The 22,894-nt window shown below is 52.8% G+C and overlaps 7 protein-coding genes across 7 annotated transcripts; 3 read left to right on the forward strand and 4 right to left on the reverse strand.

Annotated features, from left to right (window-relative positions):
- Positions 1-43: 43 nt before the first annotated feature.
- On the forward strand, positions 44-3,799 carry VC83_03099 (uncharacterized protein; the record flags this gene model as incomplete). The annotated part of the gene is made up of 3 exons (XM_024466748.1): positions 44-691; positions 801-1,241; positions 1,297-3,799. The coding sequence occupies exons 1-3, from the start codon at positions 480-482 to the stop codon at positions 3,797-3,799; spliced, it is 3,156 nt and encodes a 1,051-aa protein (XP_024325501.1). The 5' UTR covers positions 44-479.
- A 766-nt stretch (positions 3,800-4,565) lies between these two features.
- On the reverse strand, positions 4,566-5,926 carry VC83_03100 (uncharacterized protein; the record flags this gene model as incomplete). The annotated part of the gene is made up of 2 exons (XM_024466749.1): positions 5,540-5,926; positions 4,566-5,402 (listed from the first exon to the last, which is right to left on the reverse strand). The coding sequence occupies exons 1-2, from the start codon at positions 5,807-5,809 to the stop codon at positions 4,566-4,568; spliced, it is 1,107 nt and encodes a 368-aa protein (XP_024325319.1). The 5' UTR covers positions 5,810-5,926.
- Positions 5,927-6,088: 162 nt separating this feature from the next.
- VC83_03101 (uncharacterized protein) lies at positions 6,089-7,129 on the forward strand. The gene is made up of 3 exons (XM_024466750.1): positions 6,089-6,265; positions 6,408-6,655; positions 6,733-7,129. Exons 1-3 carry the CDS (start codon positions 6,183-6,185, stop codon positions 6,810-6,812), a joined length of 411 nt encoding a protein of 136 aa, XP_024325318.1. The 5' UTR covers positions 6,089-6,182; the 3' UTR covers positions 6,813-7,129.
- Positions 7,130-8,082: 953 nt separating this feature from the next.
- Positions 8,083-9,756, reverse strand: VC83_03102 (uncharacterized protein; the record flags this gene model as incomplete). Its single annotated transcript, XM_024466751.1, has 3 exons — positions 8,083-9,315; positions 9,376-9,483; positions 9,532-9,756. 3 exons carry the CDS (start codon positions 9,754-9,756, stop codon positions 8,329-8,331), a joined length of 1,320 nt encoding a protein of 439 aa, XP_024325321.1. The 3' UTR covers positions 8,083-8,328.
- Positions 9,757-12,703: 2,947 nt separating this feature from the next.
- On the forward strand, positions 12,704-14,464 carry CYP6 (Peptidyl-prolyl cis-trans isomerase-like 4). The gene is made up of 3 exons (XM_024466752.1): positions 12,704-12,924; positions 13,005-13,705; positions 13,761-14,464. The coding sequence occupies exons 1-3, from the start codon at positions 12,710-12,712 to the stop codon at positions 14,357-14,359; spliced, it is 1,515 nt and encodes a 504-aa protein (XP_024325320.1). The 5' UTR covers positions 12,704-12,709; the 3' UTR covers positions 14,360-14,464.
- Positions 14,465-15,736, reverse strand: VC83_03104 (uncharacterized protein; the record flags this gene model as incomplete). The annotated part of the gene is made up of 2 exons (XM_024466753.1): positions 14,465-15,271; positions 15,409-15,736. 2 exons carry the CDS (start codon positions 15,734-15,736, stop codon positions 14,799-14,801), a joined length of 801 nt encoding a protein of 266 aa, XP_024325316.1. The 3' UTR covers positions 14,465-14,798.
- A 1,721-nt stretch (positions 15,737-17,457) lies between these two features.
- VC83_03105 (uncharacterized protein) lies at positions 17,458-22,017 on the reverse strand. The gene is made up of 4 exons (XM_024466754.1): positions 20,750-22,017; positions 20,544-20,695; positions 19,094-20,492; positions 17,458-19,027 (listed from the first exon to the last, which is right to left on the reverse strand). The coding sequence occupies exons 1-4, from the start codon at positions 21,230-21,232 to the stop codon at positions 18,620-18,622; spliced, it is 2,442 nt and encodes an 813-aa protein (XP_024325187.1). The 5' UTR covers positions 21,233-22,017; the 3' UTR covers positions 17,458-18,619.
- Positions 22,018-22,894: the final 877 nt, after the last annotated feature.

A 22,894-nucleotide genomic window follows, 5' to 3' on the forward strand; every position in this document is an offset into this window, starting at 1 on the left:
TCCAACCCTTCCAACCCTTCCAACCCTTCCAACCCTTCCAACCCTTCCAACCCTTCCAACCCTTCCAGTCCATTGTCCCCATCCCCTTCTGTTTTCTGTTGGTTTACATAGTCCCCCTGCTCCCTAAGCGCCGTTCCCGTCCAATTATTGATGCTACAGTGCATGTTGCCTGTTGAAATGTGTTGGAGTGTGTTGGAGTGTGTTGGAGTGTGGGACCCCTAATTTTAGACCACCCACCCTGTTTGCGGAAATCGAAGAACAAACAGACCCAACAACTTCCTTTGTTCTTCACCACCCAAACTCGGGATTCCATTGTCTTCCCCTGTTTGTCCTGGGCCTCCTCGGGGCGAGGATTCGGGATATAATATATATATTCGTTATATATTCTTTCTTTCTCCATTTACGATTCTAGTACGGAGTAGAACCCATTGAATGAACCACCCTACTCCCTACACCGCCCAGACAACAGCTCCCACAAAATGCGGAAACGATCAGATAAAGATAAGACCGCCCACGCTGGCCCCGGGACCGTGCAGCAGATCGCATCCACCAACTCGACTGTGAACCTCTTCCTCGGCGACAGTCAGGTCAGGTCCTGGATGAACGGCACAGCAGCAGCTGCAGCGCCTTCGAGTACGATTTCACGCGCCAAGCGAACGTCGGTCCTGGCTGCGAGGGGGAGTGACAATAGGTGAGTGCGCACGCGACCATACCAGCGGCGAAACTCAGCCCACCCACTCCCGTTTCCATCAGTCTCGCCCGAGGGTGAGGAACTGAAACTGACGTATACCTGCGCATAGTAGACCGATTTCGACGAGTACTGTACTTCCGTCGCCGGCGCCTAGCGATGAACCTAGCCCTGCTGGGGAAACGGACTCGAGTCGCGTCGTTCAAAAGGAGAAGGTTGGGATGGCTGCGCAGCGGCCGCTGGTGACGAGCCCGGAGTCGAGTGCACATGTTGAGCTACAAGCTGTAAGGAGGCCTGGGACACAGCAATCGTCTATAGTGATTCAGCAAGGGGATATAGATGCTGGGGTACAGGCTGTGCGGAGCCCTTTGATGCAACAAAGGAATACAAGCAACGAACCACAGGCAGTGCGGAGTCCCTCGACTCAGCAGCCACCGATGGTCCAACAAAGGAATACAAACAACGAGCCGCATAACCCCTGGACCAGGCAAGCGGTGTTGAATGGCTATACGCCGCAGGCGCCAGCTCCTCCAGCGAAGAGGCGCAAGATGACGTATGGAATATCCTCTCTATCTGTAGGTAAATCACTAACTGGAGCGAACAATCAGATCCGCGAACCACCCAAGCCTGAAAACTATGCTGCCGCTTATCGAGCAGCATCTCAATTTGCATGGAGGGATGCAGAATCTCGCGAGGAATATCGAGCGGCAAAGGTTTTACATGCTTCAGAAGGCGTGTGAGAGCGACGACTACTTTTATTTTGCGCTCCATCAAATCTTTTGCCTTTACTCTCTTGACCCTGATACGGCGACGACGCTCACAATGCCTCAACGGGGGGGGTCTGTTCTCGAGGCGGCATTTCAAATTATCGGCCAACTTATCATGCCTAACACCGCCATCTCTCTGGTCCACACGAAATTCTTCTCGGTTTTCCCAAACCAGCTGTCGGAGCTTATGTACAGATCGGACCAATACCGCCTAACAGTAAACAACGTGGCGATATTCCTAGCCAGGCTATCGATAGAATGGTCAAAATATGTCCCGGAATGCGTTCATAGAGGATACCCACCTCTGGTGGACGAGCTCGTGAATCGATTCGGGCTTCTTTCCCCCATCCTTCAGCACATTATTTTCACCGCGGCTCGACGGAATATGGGGATCCCCGACGATGAATACAGTGCCCAGATGGAGAAACTATTCAGCCACGACCAAGAGCTCCATCGTCAGATGGCGGCAAGGGTCAACACCGCATATCCGCCAACGGAAAGGGAGATCAACGAACGCAACCAATGGCAAGCCAATCAATATAAAGCTGTTCGAGACGCGCAGCTCCACCGGATAGGACAGATTCGTCCAGGGGAACCGGCGCACATGGGACCGAATGCGGCACGTCCCTTGCAACAGCCAAACTTGCCGGAACGCGAACAGTCTCCAAGCAACATCCCACCCGCAACGCAAGCAGGGCAGCCGGCCCCTATTCGAACTACTATCATGCCATCGGAGGTACTAACTGCCTCGCCGCGGTCTACCACAGTACCGTCTCCTCACCACTACCCTTGGCAATCCCAGACATCTCAGGGATACCCCATCACACCAAACCAGCAAAATATGCCGAGTCAAGCGCAAACTATGCAGCAGCCATATCAGCCTAATCAAGTGCAGAGTATCCAGCATAGGCAAGGCCCGGTGAATGATATTGTGCGGACTGCCTCTCGGAATGCTTCCCGAAATGCTCCATTAGTACAATTTCCTGGGGCGGCTGGTAGTGCTGCTTCTTCTCCTGTACTAACGAACCAGCCTCGCCGTGTCTCGTCGTCCACATACAATATGACGATTCCAACCATTGCTGCTATGCCCGCTGGATACAGTTCGCTACAGCCACAACCACAGCCACAGCCACAGCAGAAGGTCAATAGGGTACAATTAATACCGCCCCAAGGCTACACTCCGCCGTATCAGTTTCCACAACCTGATCGCAGCGCCCTTCATCAAGCCCATCTCCGCAGTCCAGTCCTAAAACCCATCGATGCCGATGAAGGGCTGGCAGCAAACGAGACAGCTCATAGGTATTACCAAGCCGTCCAAAGCTTTGCTGTCAAGCCAACTACTCTGTTAGATTCTCCCTTGCTCACCGAGTTATCATTCGCCGTTCCTAAACGCGTATTCGCCAACATAGCCGAGGACAAAATATCCGATCTATCGGCGCCTATGCTTCGAGAAGTGCGACAGGGTAGTCTCCAGTACCGAGTTTGCTGCAGCAGGATGAATAAAGACGCCCAGATGGAGCCGTCGGATTTTGTTGTCGCGGATACGAACTGGCCGCCTACTATATTCATGGAGATGAACGACTCGGTCATCGAAATCCGGCGTAAGAGCCACTATGGCAAAGATCGACCCGTGGACATCACACCCCACGTTCTTGAGCGTGGTGCGACGAAGAAAAATACGCTGCGAGTTTCGGTACCTAGGCCGCCGAAGACCAACAATGATATCCTCTACTCCATTGCTATCGAAGTGATCGAAGTCTTCCGCCACCAGCAGATCGTAGACATGTGTTTGCAAGAACAGCGGGTAACCGCCAAAGAAATGATCGAAGACATCCGAGCCAAACTATCCAACAGCAACATCGACGAAGACGACGACGTCGCCCTAGTCTCCGCCAACCTCACCATCGACCTCGCCGACCCCTTCACCTCCCGCATCTTCACCATCCCCGTCCGCGGCGTCCGCTGCCGCCACCGCGAGTGCTTCGACCTCGAAACCTTCCTCATCTCGCGCAGCACCAAGCCCCAGGAGGTCGCCTGCCTGCCCGATGTGTGGAAGTGCCCGCTGTGCGGCGGCGACGCGAGTCCGCGTGCTCTCCGCGTCGACGACTTTTTAGTGTCGGTCAGGGAGAAGCTCGAGAGGGATGGGGAGCTCGATGTTAAGGCGATCTTGGTCACGGAGGATGGGGCGTGGACGGTGAAACCGGAGGCGCTGCCTGCGGAGAGGAGGAAGTCGAAGGGGGGGGCAGGGAGTGTGCCGCGTGATGAGAGTGAGCGTAGCTCCCCAGCATCGCAATCGAGGCAGGGGAGTCGGGCGGTGGAGGTCATCGAGGTGGATGACGATTGAGAGGAAGGAACAAATCTATCTAAATCATGTCGCCCAAGCGGTACCTCATCGTACTTTCGAATATGCGATGTCAGAGATCAAATAATTGAGGGAGCAAGCTGAAGTTCAACAAATGCAAATTGAGGCCCAGCAAACCCAAATTAAAGCCCTCGAACAACAATTACGAGATGCTCAGAGCGGCTCCATGTGGCAGTTCATCGGATGGCCATCTAAGACATGCAGCCTTGCAAATACCCGACAAAGTACATATGACTTAGCTCATATTAGCCTAAATTTATGTTGCGCCGTCATTGCATTTGCTGCCCTTAAAGACATGGTTTGGGATGGACACTGGAACAGACTATATAGTAAGCATCCCATATCCTGCGCATTTGCGCTGAATGTGCATTACTAACTATGCACAGCCCACAATTGCACGAATGGATCAAGTCCTTCTGGAAAAAAGGTTGAAATGGCGGCTGGTATAATGGTTTTGCTGGGTTGTTTTTGCATTGGTCGAGGATTTGATGGATCACTGGGACGGAAGGTGACGGTGTGTTAATAGGCTATGGAGCTGGGTTGATGCTGATAGCTTCTCTACCTTGTTGTAGGCTATTGAAAGCAATCGTGTGCTCTTTGATTCTAATAAGCTATGATAATAACTTATGATTGTTAGTCCCTTTCACCCTGCAAGATCGCATGCTCAAAGAACGCAGGGGCAAGCACCACGGACAATCGTGTCTTCAAACCGCAGCGAAGCGTTCGTTGGCGTCCTCGCATCCCCAGCTCATCCTCCCCCCACAGTAATCCTACAAATCCTCACCGGCATAACCGTCTCATAAAACGGCCCCCTCTGCCACTCCGACTCCATCGCCTCCCACTCCAAATGCTCAAGCCCAAACCCATACCTCCCACACAACCCCAAAAACTTCCCATACGTCTCCTCATTCCTCACCGTCGACGCAATGACCACCTGCGCCTTCGGAAACAACTCCAGCAAATCCCTAAACGTAGCAACCAGCGCCGGCAGCGCCGCAGCATCGTACGTCACGTCCGCGCCGATAATGAAATCCGGGCTCCGATGCTCGAGGAACGTCGCGTCCTCATTCCCCAGCAGTGCGTGGCCCCATTTCAGTTCCCGCGTACTGACGAGGGGCGAGTCCTGCAGGTCGTTGATGAAGAGATTGGTTCCTAGGTCCGTCATCACGGTGTCGAAGCCGTCGGTGGCGGTGACGTGCGTGGCGCCGAGGTACTTGACGCAGCAGATGGAGAGGTAGCCTGTCCCGGAGCCGAGTTCGAGGACGGATTTGCCGCGGAGGGAGAGCGAGGGGGGGAGGGTGGGGGAGCTGAGGAAGGAGCTTAGTTGGAGGGAGGCTTCCCAGGTGCGGAAGCCGGTGGTGCCGGTGCCGCCGAGGAGGTTGCGGGATTCGAGGATGGTGATGGTGGGGGGGTCGGTTGGGGAGGGCGAGGACGGTGGTGAGGGCGATGGTGCGGATGATGACGGCTGGAGGAGGTTGGAGAGGGTGTAGGTCACGTATGACTTCTCCTGGGCGGCGACGGCTTCGGGTGGGATGGTGGTGGTGAGGAGGGAGGCGAAGGAGTTCATTAGGTCGTCAGAAATACTCTGCTGTGGAGATACAAAGGTCAGACATTTGGTTTGGGAAAGTGGAAGTCATCGTGTACGAGTAGATAAATCAATGCTGCAAATAAAATATATCTGATATAAGATGTTTGAACTGAAAAGAGAGAGAATCCTCATACTTCCTCTTCCCAATCGGTAATGCTCGCTTCGATCCGCTTCACGAGCTCCTTTAGAACCCGCAGCTGATACCGTTGCGGCGGATACCATTTCATTGCATCTTCCGAGAAGATCTCAGAGTACAACAATTGTTGAAACTCCTCATGCTTCAAGCATTCTTTTGCCGGGTATTTGAGGCTTAGCTGGAGTTGGAGATATTGGCGTTTAAAGAGGCCCAGTTCCTCCCGCCACATGAGCGGCATCATGGCTATCTCCCCGGAAGCACATTTCATTCTCCAAGGCGCCTGTAATATAATCTCTTCAATCAGGAAAAATCATCCTCGACGTCATAAAAGCTCTTCTCTAGATCTCAAGAAATGCTCACGTACTTTTGCTGCGTCGCATGCCGTTGCCGCTTTGGGTTGGGCGGGGTCGTTCAGCCACATGAGGCTCAGCCTTAGTGGCTTAGGGTAGGGCTTCCACACAGCTTAAGCGCCTCGTTTAATTGACCAATTGCAAAACCACACCAAAGCTAATCCTGAAATTTGTTGATACCCTAAGTAACGTTAGCCCTCCGAACTTCTCCCTCTCCCGCCAGCGACCTCACGACCAATTCGACATCTGTCTCGACTTCGCAGACAGCCTTTCGGATTACATACCGTCAACATGGCCGACCGCGAGCAACCTGTTACGCTGAGAACGCGCAAGTTCATCCGCAACCCTCTTTTGGGCCGCAAGCAGATGGTCATGTAAGTTCATCCACACGCCAGCCCACGATCGCAAAATACGCTCTGCAGAACGGGGAAGAACATTGAGCAGCTGCTCTGCGGAAATGGATCAGGATATATATATTGGAAGTGGGAAGTGCGAGGGCTAACACATGCACCACAGTGACGTCCTGCACCCAAACCGCGCCAACGTGTCCAAGGACGACCTCCGTGTCAAGCTCGCTGAGCTGTACAAGTGCACCAAGGACCAGATCAACGTCTTCGGTCTCCAGACCCAGTACGGTGGCGGCAAGACCACCGGCTTCGCCCTCGTTTACGATTCCCCAGAGGCCCTCAAGAAGTTCGAGCCACACTTCAGACTTGTCCGTGTCGGTGCCGCAGAGAAGATCGAGAAGCCATCCAGAGCGCAACGTACGTCCACCGAAACAATCCCCAGGATCCGCGAGACACCATGTCAAGGAGGAATCAGAGTGCTAACATTAGAACAGGCCATCAACGCAAGAACAGGCTCAAGACCCTCCGCGGAACGGCCAAGGTCAAGGGACCCAAGAAGAAGAAGGAGGAATAAACTATTCGCCTTGTGTATGGAGCATACGGTGGTTTGGTTGCGGTGGGTGTTGGGTTGTTCTGGAAGACTGGCATCGTGTATTCGCATTGCATCAGTCTCCTTCTGTTGTGGTAGCAGAGATTAAGGAAACGAATCGGGACATGATGGCATGAATTCGATCGCTCCGCTGGCCCAATACCATTTCAACTGAGGTTTACAAAGCGTTTGCTGGCTCTGTGTGTTTGTGTGACAGTGATTTTCCCCTCGTGTCTTTGCTGATGGAAAAGTGTATTCTATTGACAGAAATATTTTACGAATGGACAACTTCGTGGATACAATATGCTTGAGTGCCATCAAGATCGTGCCTTCCACACCAAGTGTCAGGGTAATTGCCCAACAGACACAACCGGAAATCCGACTGTACTATGTCTTACCCATATCAGACGCTCTTTCAGACGCCGTACAATATGACGAAGTCTACCATCAAGGATCCTCCATATCTTACCACAAACCTGGTGCACATTTGTCTTGCATCTCCTCACAAGTAGTCACTCTGGTAGGCAAGCAAGGCTTTATTTTCTTCCATCTTCTCTCGATGTCGCATATTTTATATTTCTACTCTACGCAGCCTTGCTCAGCCACGGTCAGGCAGTCCGTCCAGCCCACTGATCCTCAATGTGCCCCAAGACTTGCCAGGGAAGCCGCTGCTCCCTGCACATGGGCTCTCTTGCACGATGAGCGAGCCAGGTTTGGGGAGGACTTATTGTTGACAAGCATGTCCAACGCAAGAATTAGTAGGTGAACGGTGATCAATATCATCTACATTTCCAACCAAAAGCTGGCTTGATGGTGGGTGAACAAGGTCTCACAAGATCATATCGGTACTCTCCCTCGCCCTTGTTATATGTATGCGCATAAAGCTAGTAGTCATTTACAAAGCCAGTCCAATGACTACCGAGTCCGACAACTGTGGCCCCGGGCCTAGTACTCATTATCCCGACTCTATCTCCATCCCGTTCCCGTTTCCCCGTTTCCCAGAAGAAGAAAGTCCACGCGATACACCACCGTCTTAATTAAACATGGGGTCTACTGCCCCATTAACGTTGCAGCGCGTCAAAGGCCTGCCCGTCGTATAATGACATGTGGTCGATTTGCGCCATCATCGGTGCTGTTTCGGTCGATGGAGGCTGACGCAAACACGGCCTGAAGGTGACAAAAAACGCGAAAACCTAGACACAAAAAAGGACAAACTCCCCCAATCCCGCCCCCGCAACCCCAAGCAATGTCCAAAAGGGCTATCGTGGGTGTGATGAATTACCCTAGTGATTTTTTTTTGTCTATCCGTGAAATGAGGTTGGAAAAAAAGCAAACCTGTTTGCTTGTTGGGAAGCAAACAAACGAAAGCACTCCATGCATAATGACAACACAATAAAATATTTTGGGAAACTGCTGAAGAACATGACGATAAATGAAAAGCGCGTGATATTAGAAGGCAAGAAGAAGCCTTGCCGGAAATTGCAGCGCCACAATGACAGGCTCATGCAACCACATTGCTGATGGCTTCTCGGTGGAGGGAGGTCTCGTGGAGATGGTCCGCATGGCCTGAGCTTGAGCTTGTGAACGGCACGTATACGTTCCCATCACACAGTGTTCCTCCAGTGTCCATTTGCAGCTTACGGATGGGCAAGTTGTCGCTGCTGGTGCCGTAACTGAAAAGTTCTGCTTGTGAGGTTTGGGTGCGCAATGATGGCTGATGGCCTTGAGTGTTTGTCCAGCCATTGGAGGTGCTGACATATAAATCTTGCTCGCCAGTGTTGTCGGTAGAAGAGTATGAATGAGATGTTCCGTCCGAAGATACTGAGAGAGGAGTTTCGCTGTCCATGATCTTGATTCCAGAACCAGAATTTGGGGCCAAGGCGCTGCTGTATACAACCCCATCGGATGTACGGGTCAAAGGACGTGCAGGCCTGGGAAGCATTCGTTCATTGCTTGTCAGAGCAGATGCCGCTGGAAGTGAGTTTGCCATACTTTGGAAGGAGAAGTTGCTTGATTCCGTGCTGATGCTGGAGCGGGATGCATAACTCGCGCCGTGGTTGTACAGCAGGGGAGGTGCTGAAGTATAGGCACAAGACGGGTCCGGATCGTAGCACGCAGCGTTTACAGCTGCTTTCAATCCTGGAGCCGGTGTCCACGGCCTAGCTGGCGGGTTTGGCGCGTATTGAAGGCCGATTTGGTCCTGGTTTAACTGTTGGAAATTATGCGGCATGATATTATAATCGACGCCATCATCGGTGTAATCGATCCCGTATGGAGGCGTGTAATAGGCAGCCTTGGTTGGATACTGATAATCATTGAGGGGCAGCTGTCTATACGACTGCTGGCTGCCAAGAGTGTTCCCCATTGAAGGGGTCCCGTATGGTGCTATGTAGCAAGGGAGATCTCTGCCCCGATGAAGAGTGCGAAGGGCGGCGGAAGAGTCGTAATTGAAACTGTCCTTGACGAATGGCAACTCCTCTGACTGAACCTAACCAGTAGTTAGCTACCTGATGCCACGAGTGAGAAGAGAAAACAGTCCCCAACTTACTCTATTGAACTGGCAGTGGTCGTTGGTGCCTGCTAATTTACAGTTATGGCAGCCATCATTTCCTTGGGGACCGCTGCATTTGATCTTGCGTTTTCGACAGCGCCCACACTAATAACCAATTAAAATATGAGTCTTTGGGGGAACAGATACACGTACAGCGACAGGTATCCTCCGGCGCTGCTGTGGCTTCTGGCCGTCCTCTTGATCTTGATCATTCGGGTGAGTCTCGTGGGCCGACATCGAATAACCTCGGATGCCGTTTCTCATTCTTTCACCATTGGATTGGTTATATCTCTCATGGCTCACTTGATATGGTATGCCATTGCGGCTGTAGCGAGTAATACATGGATGTTCAATATCCTCACTCCAAAGTTTTGTCATGTTCTACAATTGTCTCCGTCAGTATATGCTTTTTAATTTCTTGGAATATGAAAACTGTGAAAACTCACTCCAATTAATCCACCGGCTATGATTGTTTGACTCCTGTAGTATTTGCAGCTGAGAGGCGTAGGTCATGGTATGCTCAATCTCATGTCATACATATAATGGGAGATGGGTTTGAGAAATCGTGGGGTTGCGGAGGCCATCCATGTATTGTTATATCCCCCGCGTGGGTAAACAACCGTCCAAAAAGTGTTTGCATCAACTCGCGAATAGTATGTGGGATAACAGTAAATGCGATAGATCAGCGCAGGGTCGCAAAACAACCCTAGGTAACCTCGTACCACCACGGTATGTTCCCACAACTCCCCGTACATCACTGTACCTAAGTTGTATTTTATGGCGCCTGAGCTATGGGCGCCTGCATATTTCTCTGTTCGTCTGTCCCTCAGGAGAGCTTAGTATCAAATGTTCACAGAGGTAGGAATCGGCAGCGTTTAACAAACGGATTAAAACCAGCCAGTTTCACAGACAGAGTCTGTTTGGGCCGCGGGGAAGATTGCTATCAATATTTTACCCAAAGCAACATATACTAAGTCAGGTGAAATAAGCTGTCTCGGGTTCATGAAACTGTTTACTATCAAACGAATAGATCTGCCAAGCGCAGCGACTTGGAGGACGCCCTGGGTCCAGGTCAACTCAGTTGCGCCCATGAATATAACATCAGTTAAGGTAGGCTGTAGCTTTCCGACTCTCCCCACTGCATTCCATATTAGTAACCTATTCAGCAGAGGTACATCTTGGCCAAGCTCTCTAGAAATAGCCTTTTTTGGAATAATTTATGATGTGCAGGTCAGGGATAATAATGCATCATCAAGACGATTCAACGGGCTAAACGGGCTCTGCAGGTGATATTAATAGTCAAAGCAATGCATTTATAGAATGACAGATGGCGAATGCAAACCCCAAATTCTCCAATAATTTACTTTCTCAGTGCAAGTAATTCTGGAACGAGCTATTGATTTTGAGCTTCTCAGAGTTACTAGACTCGACGGTTACTCGCGCTCTACAAGTGCCAGAGCTCGTGTTTGCCTAATGCAAGGCCACCCCCAAAGGGGCCTTGTTCCACTCTGTAAGAGGCCCCTATGTGCCCCTCATTTATGATATATTCGTTGTACGGAAAAGCTGTGAAGCTTCCCCTTCTTGCATCGGACTTTAGAACCGGGTCAGATGAGCGGACATGGCTGGGTCTGCTTGGACAGTGGAAATGAATGCATTGGAAGGCGATGAGTCAGCAGAAGCACTTACATGTCAACGATATAAAATGAAAGAATAATCCGGCCTCATGTACGCAGGGTAACACGGCGACTTCATGCGGTTGAAGGCCATTGGGTCGGCAAACTTTGGTCCACGACGTGAGAAATTTGTCATGAAATTCGAGCCAGAAATAATGTCCTTTCCGAATCCCAGTATTTCGATTCCCAGTATAACAAGGATCTAATAACGAATCGATTGGCAGGAAACAGTCGTGGGCAAAATCTAATAATGAATCAATTTGTGGAAGACAGACGTGGGCAGGCTCAAACATCGCCTTTCCCATGTTCCCTGGCTGTCTCTAGCAGATAGGGAGGGGCAAGCAAGACACGTTCTGTGGCCGATGACTTGCATTCTGTGATCGTAGGTAGATGCAGGGTTGGTCTCGCTCTCCGGTATTTTCGAGATCTATACGGTTGACCCTGACCTGCAACAGAAAGGACTACTTTCAAACTCGCGTATGACCCGTAAGGTAACATAAAGCACGAGGCCATGATTCTTAGCCATTGGAGCGTATCTGGGCTGCTTCATTCCATATTCAGAACTGCATTTACTCAAATCCCACCATCCTTGGTTTCCAAACGCTCCCATCCCCAGCACGTGGTAAGCAGTAGCACCCCTGTTTATTTGTGTTTGGTTCTTCTGAGCAAGACATTTGCCCGCTGTTGCAAGGAGCGTGGATGTGGTCTCCAAGGAATAAGCGGGCGCGGGTTCGGAGGATTGCTAAACAGCCACCAGGTAGGGAATATGAGGCGGTCTCCGAAAAAAAATCCGCCCCCTCCTTTCACATGGACCCTGACCCTACATATGTGGGGGGTTTCCACGGAAGATAAGAGGTCAGCTTCGTTTACCGTAAGAAAGCCCCAGGTGAGGTTCTGCCAAGAGCGACAGCAGTGGTGGTATTTCAGAATGCATGTGGCCGAGACCAAGTTTAGTCTATGCCAGGGCGACAACAGACGTACATCGGAGTGTACTTGCAGGACACTTCACCGACACCCCTTGGATGCTTTGAGGCTGCACAACGACACAAATGGAAAGGTAAAAACAGTCAAATCTCTGAGGCGGATAATATACAAATAAGAGATGTACTTGTACAGTATCGTACAGTCGTACATGTGTGCTGCAGATGATGTGGGAGTGCTCCAAGGGGTTGCAATGAGCCGTCGAGAGCCGCCAAGACCATGGTGACGGTCTAGAGACAAATGTTAGTTTGCTTTTCAATTTCTATTTTGTGATTGGATGGTACATGAATAGGTTGTTTGTTACAAGGTCAGGGTGCGCAAGCATTCACCGCCAACTTGTGAGACAAAGAGCAATCTTCAATCCTACAGCCAGGAGATCTCAGTCGGACATACCACGGACCAGGTTGTTACACAATGATAGGTATATTTGTGGGAGGTTGAAAATAAAATGATAGTCACCGCTTGCTACCAGTAGTCTGAGGGGTTAAGAATTGATGCTTAAATTTATAACTAGGGATCCCTTGGGTAAGAATAAAATGATGTGCATCACGAAGCAAGGAAGCAAACCTTCCCCGAGTTGGGAATGGCGCGTGTGTGGAGCTCCAGTAAATAGCCGGCGGCTGGGCGCCTATCCCCACCGCCGATCGATCGATCGCAAGGCTCGACCCTCCCGATTTATGAGGGGAAGCTACTTGGTTAGTGACGAATATACGTGCTTTGGGACATGTTTTTGTGCAATAGAGACGCCGGATTATAGCAAAGCACAATTCACAATCAAACGGTGCTTAATATTTCACGACCCAATAGGAATCATGAGTGTTCTCTTGGAGACCTCCGCTGGTGACATCGTCATCGACCTCCTCGTCGATTACGCGCCAAAGCTCTGCGAGAAGTGAGTGCAACCCCATATCCTACCCCCCGCACCGCCCACGTAGCTGAATACACAGATCCTAACACTCCCGCTCGATATAGCTTCCTTAAGCTCTGCAAAGTCAAGTACTACAACTTCTCGCCCGTTTATGGCGTGCAGAAGAACTTCTCGTTTCAGAGCGGAGACCCACTCGGCCCAGACTCGAAACACAGCGATGGCGGAAGCTCGATATGGGGAATCCTCGATGGGCCAGCGAAGAGGACGTTCGAGGCCGAACTAAACCCAAAGCTGAAGCATGCAGAGCGAGGCACAGTTAGCATGGCAACTGTACAGTCGCCACGAGACCCCGACAAGCTAATCGCGGGGAGTCAGTTTATAATTACACTTGGCGATGAGTTGGATTACCTGGATGGCAAAGCGGCGATATTCGGCAAGGTTGTTGAGGGATTTGACTCACTGGAGAAGATAAACGAAGCGATATGCGACGAGAAGGGGAGACCTATGGTGGATATCCGCATAAAACATACCGTCGTCCTTGACGACCCATACGACGACCCACCCGGACTGACTGAGCCCCCTGGGTCGCCTCCCCCAAGCAAGGAGCAGCTCGCAACGGTCCGCATTGGCGAAGATGAAAACCTCGAAGAGACGACGGACCCGGAAGCCGTGGAACGGCAACGGCGAGAGCGCGAGGCTCGGGCCCAGGCACTCACGCTGGAGATGGTTGGCGATCTCCCATTCGCTGAAGTCAAGCCTCCGGAGAACGTCTTGTTTGTATGCAAGCTCAACCCAGTGACGACAGGTAAGACACTGCTATTATCCAGCCTCAAGTCCCAACCATGCTAACTGCCGCCTAGACGAGGACCTTGAGTTGATCTTCTCCCGCTTTGGCACTATCCTCTCCTGCGAAGTCATCCGTGACAAGCGGACTGGCGACAGTCTTCAGTACGCCTTTATTGAATATGCAGACCAGGCTTCTTGCGAGCAAGCTTACTTCAAGATGCAAGGGGTGCTTATTGACGACCACCGAATTCACGTCGACTTTTCACAGTCAGTCTCGAAACTCTCTGACACGTGGCGCACAGCAACGAACTCCAAGAGGCGGCAGGGCGGCGGCGGATTTGGTGGCGTGAGTGGGCTGGAGAAAAAGAGGCAGTATAAGGCAGACGACTATGGAGTGAGGAGAGATAGGTACGGAATGGTATATGATGAGGAAGAATTGCGGAGGCGGGGGGAGAGGGAATGGGAAAGGGGCGGCAAGCCGAGTCGCAGCTCAGAAAGAAATGAAAAATCACGAAGCAGGAGTCCGAGCCCGCGCAGGAAAGAGACGCGTCACTACGATTCACGAGACGATGGAAGGAGACGTGACGACAGGGATAGGGATAGATACCGTGACCGTGGCTACGAGAGTCGAGGCGGTGGTGGCAGAAGGGATGACGGTTATAGGAGGCGCTGAGGCTGCGTTGTAAACGGTTGCACGGCGTTGCGGCATTATTCCGTGACGCGCACGCAGAACCTATGAAATGGTAAAATATGAAGACGGCCTCCAAGCACGACAGCTATGTCATTATTAGATACAGATCCGACAAGATACCCTCGTACCCACGGCGCTAAGCACGTAATCCATTGTCCTTCGGCTTCCGCAAGACATTCATGCAGCTACGCGTATTCTGCAAGTCCTCACTTCCGGCGATCTCCTCCCCCCGGGCGTACAGGCAAGGTGTGAGCAAGCAAGCAAACAACAGCTAGGGATAGCCTTGTAAATGACTCTCTGCCAGATCCCGTCCGAAATGTCTCGACCCCAGCCACACGTGGCAGCATCCCTTACACTGTCGTATGCCCGGTCGATCATTCGGCATCAGTCACTCGGAGTATTACTCTGGGAAAGGAATTCTTCAACTCGAAGCCCCAACATCATACGCCGTCCCGCGATTCAACGCCTCGTCGAGCCGGACAATCGTGTTCTCGTAAACCTTCGCGACATCCATGTTATGCAGCTCGGGTTCTTCCTCGTCCCAACCCATCTGCATATCCCCCCCATCCGTCCCGTCATCCTCCGTCACTGTAGCCATACTTCCCTCATCCTCCACCTCCCCCTCCCTCCCCATAACCTCCACGACGACAACACGTGTCTGCTCAACGATACTCTTACACCTCACCATATCCGTCCTGCTCATCCCACTCCCCTCCTCCTCCAGCCCCGGCAGCGCCTCCCCGCTCGCCATATCCTTCCCACCCAACAAACTCGCAAGCGCATGGTCCATCTTCCCCAATAACTCGAACGTCGCCCCCGGCGCAGCTGGGAAGGCTGGTAGATACGTCGACACCGCCAGTGCGATATTAAACAAGTACGGGATCTGTAGACTCGCTACCCCATCATGTAAGTCAGCATCAGGCATCAACATTCCATCCACCCCCAACGCAAGGAGCCGCAGCCGCGCCGGTCCCCGTCCCGAGCGTAGGGGCCCAAAGCAATCCCAAAGAAAAGAAAATAGCAAAACTCACGCGTCCCACTCCTCCAAAGCACATCTACAACCTCCCCCAAATCCCTACACACATCCCCCATCCTCTCATACCCCCTCGCCTCGGCCCCGCCCCCATCCCCCCTCATCTCAACCGGCTGAAACTTCTTCACATACCGTCTCGAAACCTTCAACAACGCATTCTCGACCCACCGCCGCGTCGTCTCTTCTCTGCCGCTGCCCGGGCGGAGGGGGCGCGGGCGCGGGTGCGGGAGGCTGGTGTGGGTGTGGGGGGAGGAGATGGAGGGGGTGGAGGGGGTGGGGGAGGGGAGGGGGGAAGGCAGGAAGCCGCCGGGGAGGGGGGCGGACATGGGGTGGGTGGGTAGGTGGGTGATGCAGGTGTGTGAGGGGGTTCTGGAAGGTGGGTGATGGATGGGTTATGGGTCTGGGGTTGTGGATGAGAGGTGTTTTGGTGGAAGTTGGTGGGGAGTGGGGAGGGGAGGGGCGAGGCTGAGGGCCGCGAAGTGACGGATGCGATGACGAGGTAGGGCTGCGAGGCTGAAAGACGAGTTATTTGGAAGGGATGGAGTTTTGATCTTCTCAACTATACATCATGTTAAAATCAATATACTATATACAAAGCCAAATTTGATATTCCCAAATCGTAATTTCTTGTGCAACAATACCATCATCATACATAAACCCTCCCATTACTCCAGCCTTACATTTTTCAAATATCACTCCCCATTTCCACCGCCCAAAAAAATAAATCCAAATTCAACCCCCCATCACCAACATCCATCACCCTCCCCTCTGCATCAGATAAAACCCCCTTCCCCCCTCAGCTACCTAACTCCCCTCCCTTTCCCCTCCCTTTCCCCTCCAGCCCCCCTTCTCGAAGCCCGCCATCCCTGGTCACACCGCCAACAAGCCGTGCAACCACACCAGCCTGCCGCCTCAACCCCTACTCCCCTACTCCCCTACTCCCCTACTCCCCTACTCCCTCCCTCCCTAAACACCTACCACCCCCCCCCTTCCCGTGCCGCCCCCCTTACCCTCACCCGCCCCCTTACCCTCACCCGCCCCCCTTACCCTCACCCGCCCCCCTTACCCTCACCCGCCCCCCTTACCCTCACCCGCCCCCTTCCCTGCGTCCTGCACGTCACCCTCACCCTCACCCGCCTTGCATCCCCATCCCCCACTGCAGCGCATCCCAGCCCCACTTCTTCCACACCTCATCTCCACATCTACGCAGCTCCACATCCACATCCACACCCCGACCGATCGATCCCCAAGTGTCCCCGAGGCCGCAGACGCACCGACCCCATCTGGACGCCACGTCAGGTGCCGGAAATCGGGGGGCCGGGTGATGGGGAGAGGGATCAGGGGGTGACAAACACGGGTGTAACGTCGGTAAGACGGGCGTGGAGTCGGTCTGTTAACCAGCGCCGTCGGATCGGCAGTCGGTCAGCTTACTCCGCCAGTCAAGCCATCCGAGTCCGCGACGCCTTCAATGCCCTCGCGACACCGTCCTTCCAACCGCCGTGACTCGGTCGTGACGCCGTTCTGTAAGGGGGACGGTACGGCTGCTGTGCGGGAGGGGATAAGATGCGCCATTTCCATCCGATCCTCCCGATCAGGTCAGATCACGGCTCCAAGCCAAGGGGATCACGACACCACTACACAACACAACACCAGCGCATAACGCAGCGCAACGCAGCGCATGGCACAGCATCAGATCTAGTCATACGCTACACCAGCGCACTGCACACGGGACCTACCTACACCGTACGATCAGATCTGGGAGATTGGCATCATCATCATCATCAGCAGCAGCACCAGCACCACACATGCAGACACAGGCAGACAGACAAGATAGGCATGGACAGGCAAAAGTCGGTGACCATAATTCATCTTTCATTCTCCCCACCCCCCCCCTTTTCCATTTGGCATCCCTAACCCAGCCTACCCAGGCCAGACATAGCTATGTCCCCCTTCGCCGGGGTGGCAAAAGCGCCCAAAAAAAACACAAGTTACACGCAAGCCACCCCCCCATCCCCCATCCCCCGTCCCCCGTCCCCCGTCCCCCGTCCCCCGTCCCTCCCCCCTCACAAGCCCTTTCGGATTCAGAGAAAGAAGAGGGGAGAGTAGAGTGGTGAAGGGGGGGGGAACAAAAAACATATCAACAAACCAAAGAGAAAAGCAGCACAACAAAAACATTAAAATCCCCGCATTTCGCAACCGCCCGAGACGCCAGCTTTCCGTTAATAAATGGGAGATCCTGAAACCGTTAAAGAACCTTACAGCCTGACTACCCTTCCCGTACTCCCTACCACCCGCCCATCTTCTTCCCCTCTCTCAACTACTCTCCCTCTCTCTCTCTTTCCCCCCCTCTCCCCGACCCTCCCCTATTGGCCGTTGACGAGGGTCGTGCGCTGCGGCTGTAGTGGTGCGTTACGTTGTATTATGAGACATGCGTATAGTGCGGTCGTGCACGATATTCGCCCCCTTGCCTGTTCGTCTCTTGCCCGCCCTTCCGAAGACATCTCCCTAAACCTCTTCGCTGCTTTCCTTGCGCGATTTTTTGTTCGAGGCGTCTGCGTACCACCACCAGGCTGTGCCGTAGCCGCGCATCCTCGGGGTCCACCACAGCGTGTAGCGAGAGTAGGGGTCCCCAACCGACCACACCGAAAAAGAACTTTCCGACCCCCTTTTGACAAACGGCATGTACATAGCAAAAAAAGAGGGGAGGTGGAGGTGAACAACCAAAACCCAACGACGACGACGATGATCAAAAAAAGAACTATCAGCTTTTTCTTTCTCTAAAATAAGGCACGAAATTCCCATCCATCCCCCTTTAATCTTAACCCCCAAAAAAGAAAAGATAAAAAAGCAAAGCAAAGACCCAGCGCGCCTCCCTTCCCGGACCCTGATGAGGAGAATAATGGGGAAAAGGGGAGAGAATAGTGAACAAGTTAAAAAAACGATGATTGATGATTGATGATTGGATGTGAATAATGCACAGAGAGTGGTATAACCGGTGGTGACTTTGACTACAACGAACGAGAAAACGCCATTTATTCGCAGGTATCTCCATATTGCTCGGTAGTTTGTGTGGTGTGATGTGATGTCAGTGATGAACGCCTTTAAGTGGGAGTGAGTGGTGAAGTGAGTTGAGGCGGGGGGCACAGGAGTTGTGTGACAAAACGCCCCCTTTTTCGATATAAAGCAACGAGAGACGGAGCAGGAGGGTTTTACTCGGCAATAACCTCGGTATCGAGGAAGGTGGTGTCAAAGGCGAAGTTATCGGGGTTATCGTCGTTGTTATTGAGGAACGAGTCGAAGTCGAAGTCCTGCAGGACGTCGCCGCCGCCCGCAGTGGGGTTGGCGAAATCCATCGACATGCCCGACATGAAATTACCATCGTCCATCGAGAACACGCCGTTCTGCACGGGCTCCGGTTGCGGCTGGGTGATCACAGGAGGCTGCGAGACGGCCGGCGCTGCAGGCTGGCCGTTCGCTTGTCCGTTGTTCTGCCCGCTCTTGTTGAAGCTCTGCGCGTGCATGGGCGTGATCGGCGTCGCGGGCGTAGGCGTCGCCGCTTCCGTGGTACCCTCGGCGGCGGGTGTTATCCCTGCGGGAGCTGCCTTCTTTGTGTTTCGCTGAGAAAAAAGTGTTAGCATCAATCAATATACTGTGATAAGTGCTGTAAAGCAGGGTTTAATTACCTTGGGCTTGGTATCCTTCTTCGCCTTGGGGTTTGCCTTGGTAGTTTGGGATGGAGTCGGGGGTGCCGCAGGTTGTTGCGGGGAAGAGGTTGTTGTGCGGCCGTTAGCTGCCTGAGCAACAGCAGGAGCAGATGGCGGTGGCATGGCACGTTGCTGAGGCGTTCCAACTGGCTGTGGTGTCGGCGCCCCTGGTTGTGATGCTTGTTGCATCATAGGGGTACCATTAGGCCCAGCAGGCCAGCCCTGGACTTGTTGTTGATTGACATTGCCTTGCTGCTGTTGTTGCTGTTGTTGCTGTTGCTGCTGTTGCTGCTGTTGTTGCTGTTGCTGCTGTTGCTGCTGTCGTTGCATGTTGATCATCTGCTGATTGGGCTGGCCATTGGCGTTGAATGCCGTAGGGTGCGAACTCGGGGGACGCATAACGTTCGGCACCCCACCAATCATGCCTCCCTCCATTCCATTGACCTTTCCATAGAAGTGAGGTGCCATGTTCGGGTCGATGTTCCCGGGCATGAAACCCATTGAACCAGGAGATCCGCGAGACTGGCCTTCAGGCAGCGGAGAAGGCACGCCGGTCGTGTTCATCTGTGGTGTCCCGCGCTTCATATCATTCGGATTTGGAGAGTTGACGGATCGAGCTCCCTGCGGCGACGTTACTTGGAAAGATTGTCCGTTAGGTCCACCAGGTCCACCCGGTCCACCTTGTCCAGGTCCACCAGACCCGTCACGGTTATTAGCCAAACCATCCTGTTCTTGTCGCGCCATTAACAGTCGCTTCTTGTTCTGCTGCTCCAATAGCATTAACTGCATCTGGTAGTCTTGCAAGGCGTGGCTACCATTATTAGGCCCTATGTTAGACCCCGGTCGCATGCCGTTTGGCTCAGCGTTGTAGTAGCCCGCAATATTGCCGTCTTGGTTCGGCATCATGGGAGAGCCCTGGCCTTGCGGTCCATTTGGATTGGGCATTCCCTTGTTGGGCATCTGGCTTTGCTGGTGCTGGGCGAGGTTGTTGTTGTATTGCTGCAAGGCCTTGGGGCCCTGCGCCTGGCCAGGGAAGTTCTGGAACTGTTGCGCGGTCAAGTTGCCAGGGTTGATACCATTGGCAAGGAGCATCTGCGCGTTCGGTGCGACGTTGCCAGCGGGACCGGCACCATGCTGGCCTAGAATTCCCTGTCCTCTTCCATTCGGCATCATTCCCTGAGCCGCGTTGAATGGCGCATTTTCGAGGCGGGGGCGTTTCGAAGGCGACGGCGCGCCCTCAGCCGACCCGGGTGATTGCGGCCTCTGTTGGCGGTTGCCGTCCATATCGGAGCCGTCTCGTTGCATCTGCTGCTGGTGTTGTTGTTGCTGCTGCTTCGCTTGTTGTTGTGCGATTAACTGCATTTGTTGCTGAGGAGTTCTGTGATTCTAATTAGCGCTGTTCTATCCCAATGCTTCTGACACAACATACATATTACGATTGTTATTCTGCATAGCCTTGCGGGCAAGGTCGTTCGGGGCCATCCCCATGCCATTTGGCTGGCCACGCATCCCCATCATCCCGCCTTGGCTCATCGCACGGAGCATCTGTTGTTGTTGCTCCTGCTTGAACCTCGACTGGGCCTATCACGAATATTAGCCACCGAGCGTTCAAAATATCGTTGCGACACGACTTACTTGAGTGTAGTTTGCATAGCGCTGCGCGTTTTGCGATTCGGATTTGCCCCTCTGCGCGTTGAACATATCCCAAAACAAGCTCCACCACTCGAAGAGAAAGCAACTCTCGGAAGATTCCCTAGGAAGGTTGGGGGCGGGTAAGTCATCTGGCCTCTTCATATCGATACCCTCCTTGGAGTCCTCCATACAGTCGGACCCAACGCCATCGACGGGGTTCCCGTTCGCATCGCGCTGCTGGTTGGGGCTCCCCTTGAGGAGGTTGACGGGCTGCTCGCTATTGATGAGCGCCCTCGCGCAATCGTACATCTCGTTACAGATAAAGTATTCGTAGATATATGTGTTCAGGCGAGCCCTCTTCTGGGAGTCGTCCACGGGCAAGGCGCGCTGGTTTCCAGGGACGCCGTTGTTCATCATGGGCACGGCGCCGCCGACGGCGCCGCCGCCCATCGCATTCAGGGCGGCCATGTTCACGTTGTTATTCATCGCGGGTGACTAAGTTCGCGACCGAAGACAACGTCTGATGAAATGAGGGAGGTGTCGAAGTCGTCGCGATGACTTTTACGGGGCCACGATGGATTTTGTTTCAGCGACGCGATGGTGGAAGGGTTGGTGTCGTCGCGGAGTTTCTGTCTGATCGGGGATTATGTGTGGCCGCGCACAGGGGGAAATCCACGTGTCTCCTCGTCCCTTCGTGTCCAACAGGAAGTCGAGGAGTGATCGTGGCGAAAGGGGTGGGTTGTATGTATTCGAGAGGTGGTTGTATCTTTAATTTTGCTGACGGAGCAGTGGGCGGAAGGGGCGGAAGGGGCGGAAGGAGGTGGGAGGGGAGGGCGGAGAGGGAGGCGACAGCGATAGTTGGAATCAGTCAAGATGTGTCGGTGGTTGTTTGGACGAGAGTGAAGGGTAGAATGGAAGGAGTATGAAGGAAGAGTATATCTGATTGAGGGTAGAGTAGTTGAGTTTAGAATGCTCCACCATGGAGATGTGCAGCAGTACAGTTGGCCCAGTAGCTCCCACGCAGCGTGACTGGAAAGAAGCGAGTGAGTGGGGGTAGGGAGAGAGATCATAAGCGCAGATTGTGAGTGGTGGCTGAGAGCAAGTAGACCATGGAGAACCCAAGCAGAGAATATAGATGTGTTGTTGTGCTCTATAGTTGTATAGTTGTATAGTATAGTAGAGTGAGATATAGTCGGTGGTGGTAGAGTAGAGAGTAGAGTAGATAGAGTAGAGTAGATAGAGTAGGTAGAGTAGAGAGTAGAGAGTAGAGAGTAGAGAGTAGAGAGTAGAGAGTAGAGAGTAGAGAGTAGAGAGTAGAGAGTAGAGTAGAGTAGATAGAGTAGAGTAGATAGAGTAGTCGATATAGTATTGTTGTTGTACTGTACGGCAGAGTGGAGAGTACTAGAGTGCAGTCTTTAGAGTAGGATAGTGCTATAGAGAGCAAGTGTGTAGTACTTGTAGCGCTATCGAGTGCTTATTTACAGTGCTAGACGCGAGGCTGCTGTATACCCGTGGTGCTCTCCCCGTACCCTCCCGTACCCTCCCGTACCCTCCCGTACCCTCCTGTATTCTCTCTCTCCTCTATTTCTGTGGGACTACAGAGGACCCTTGAGGGCCTTGTCCCGACGTGCCGACGTCTGTAGGGTTCTAGAGTATAGAGTATAGAGATACAGTAGAGTATACAGTATAGAGATACAGTAGAGTATACTGTACTGGATACTGTATACAGTATACAGTACAGTATACTGTAACAACAAATATCCAAGGTCCCACACCACATCATTTACGACTAAAACCCTCCTAAAATACGCGGGGGTAGACGGCCGACACAGGGAGGTTAGGGGAGTTACGCCGCTGCTGGCTCTGTGTGGCTGTCTTCTGGTCTTACACGGCGAGCGAGAGGCCGATCGGAGGCGCGCTTAGCTAGATGGGGGGATACTTCCTCCGTACAGAGTGGTACCGAGCGGAGGCTAGTCGCTGGGGAGAACAGCGACGTCGCACATCTATTCTTGCTGTTGCTGTGCCGTATGAAATGCGTCTTGACTGAGGATTGCCTCTCGATTTAATTTCCGTGTGGAGTATAACTGCCCGCTAGCCGATGGAATCTAGCCACCAATTTGATATCGCCTTAATGAATATATCGCGCAA

The sequence above is a fragment of the Pseudogymnoascus destructans genome (genome assembly GCF_001641265.1).
Source record: "Pseudogymnoascus destructans isolate 20631-21 unplaced genomic scaffold scaffold_7, whole genome shotgun sequence".
In the NCBI taxonomy this organism is placed as follows: Eukaryota; Fungi; Ascomycota; class Leotiomycetes; order Thelebolales; family Thelebolaceae; genus Pseudogymnoascus; species Pseudogymnoascus destructans.

Bases quoted from the DNA above. Each gene is read 5' to 3' on its own strand.
- VC83_03101 (XM_024466750.1), top strand. From the start codon at position 6,183: ATGGCCGACCGCGAGCAACCTGTTACGCTGAGAACGCGCAAGTTCATC. The intron at 6,266-6,407 runs GTAAGTTCATCC...CATGCACCACAG, and splicing joins GGCCGCAAGCAGATGGTCAT to TGACGTCCTGCACCCAAACC. The intron at 6,656-6,732 runs GTACGTCCACCG...ACATTAGAACAG, and splicing joins GAAGCCATCCAGAGCGCAAC to GCCATCAACGCAAGAACAGG.
- CYP6 (XM_024466752.1), top strand. From the start codon at position 12,710: ATGAGGGGAAGCTACTTGGTTAGTGACGAATATACGTGCTTTGGGACA. The intron at 12,925-13,004 runs GTGAGTGCAACC...CGCTCGATATAG, and splicing joins GCGCCAAAGCTCTGCGAGAA to CTTCCTTAAGCTCTGCAAAG. The intron at 13,706-13,760 runs GTAAGACACTGC...ACTGCCGCCTAG, and splicing joins GCTCAACCCAGTGACGACAG to ACGAGGACCTTGAGTTGATC.
- VC83_03105 (XM_024466754.1), bottom strand. From the start codon at position 21,232: ATGAATAACAACGTGAACATGGCCGCCCTGAATGCGATGGGCGGCGGC. The intron at 20,493-20,543 runs GTATGTTGTGTC...TTAGAATCACAG, and splicing joins CAGAATAACAATCGTAATAT to AACTCCTCAGCAACAAATGC. The intron at 19,028-19,093 runs GTAATTAAACCC...CTTTTTTCTCAG, and splicing joins AGAAGGATACCAAGCCCAAG to CGAAACACAAAGAAGGCAGC.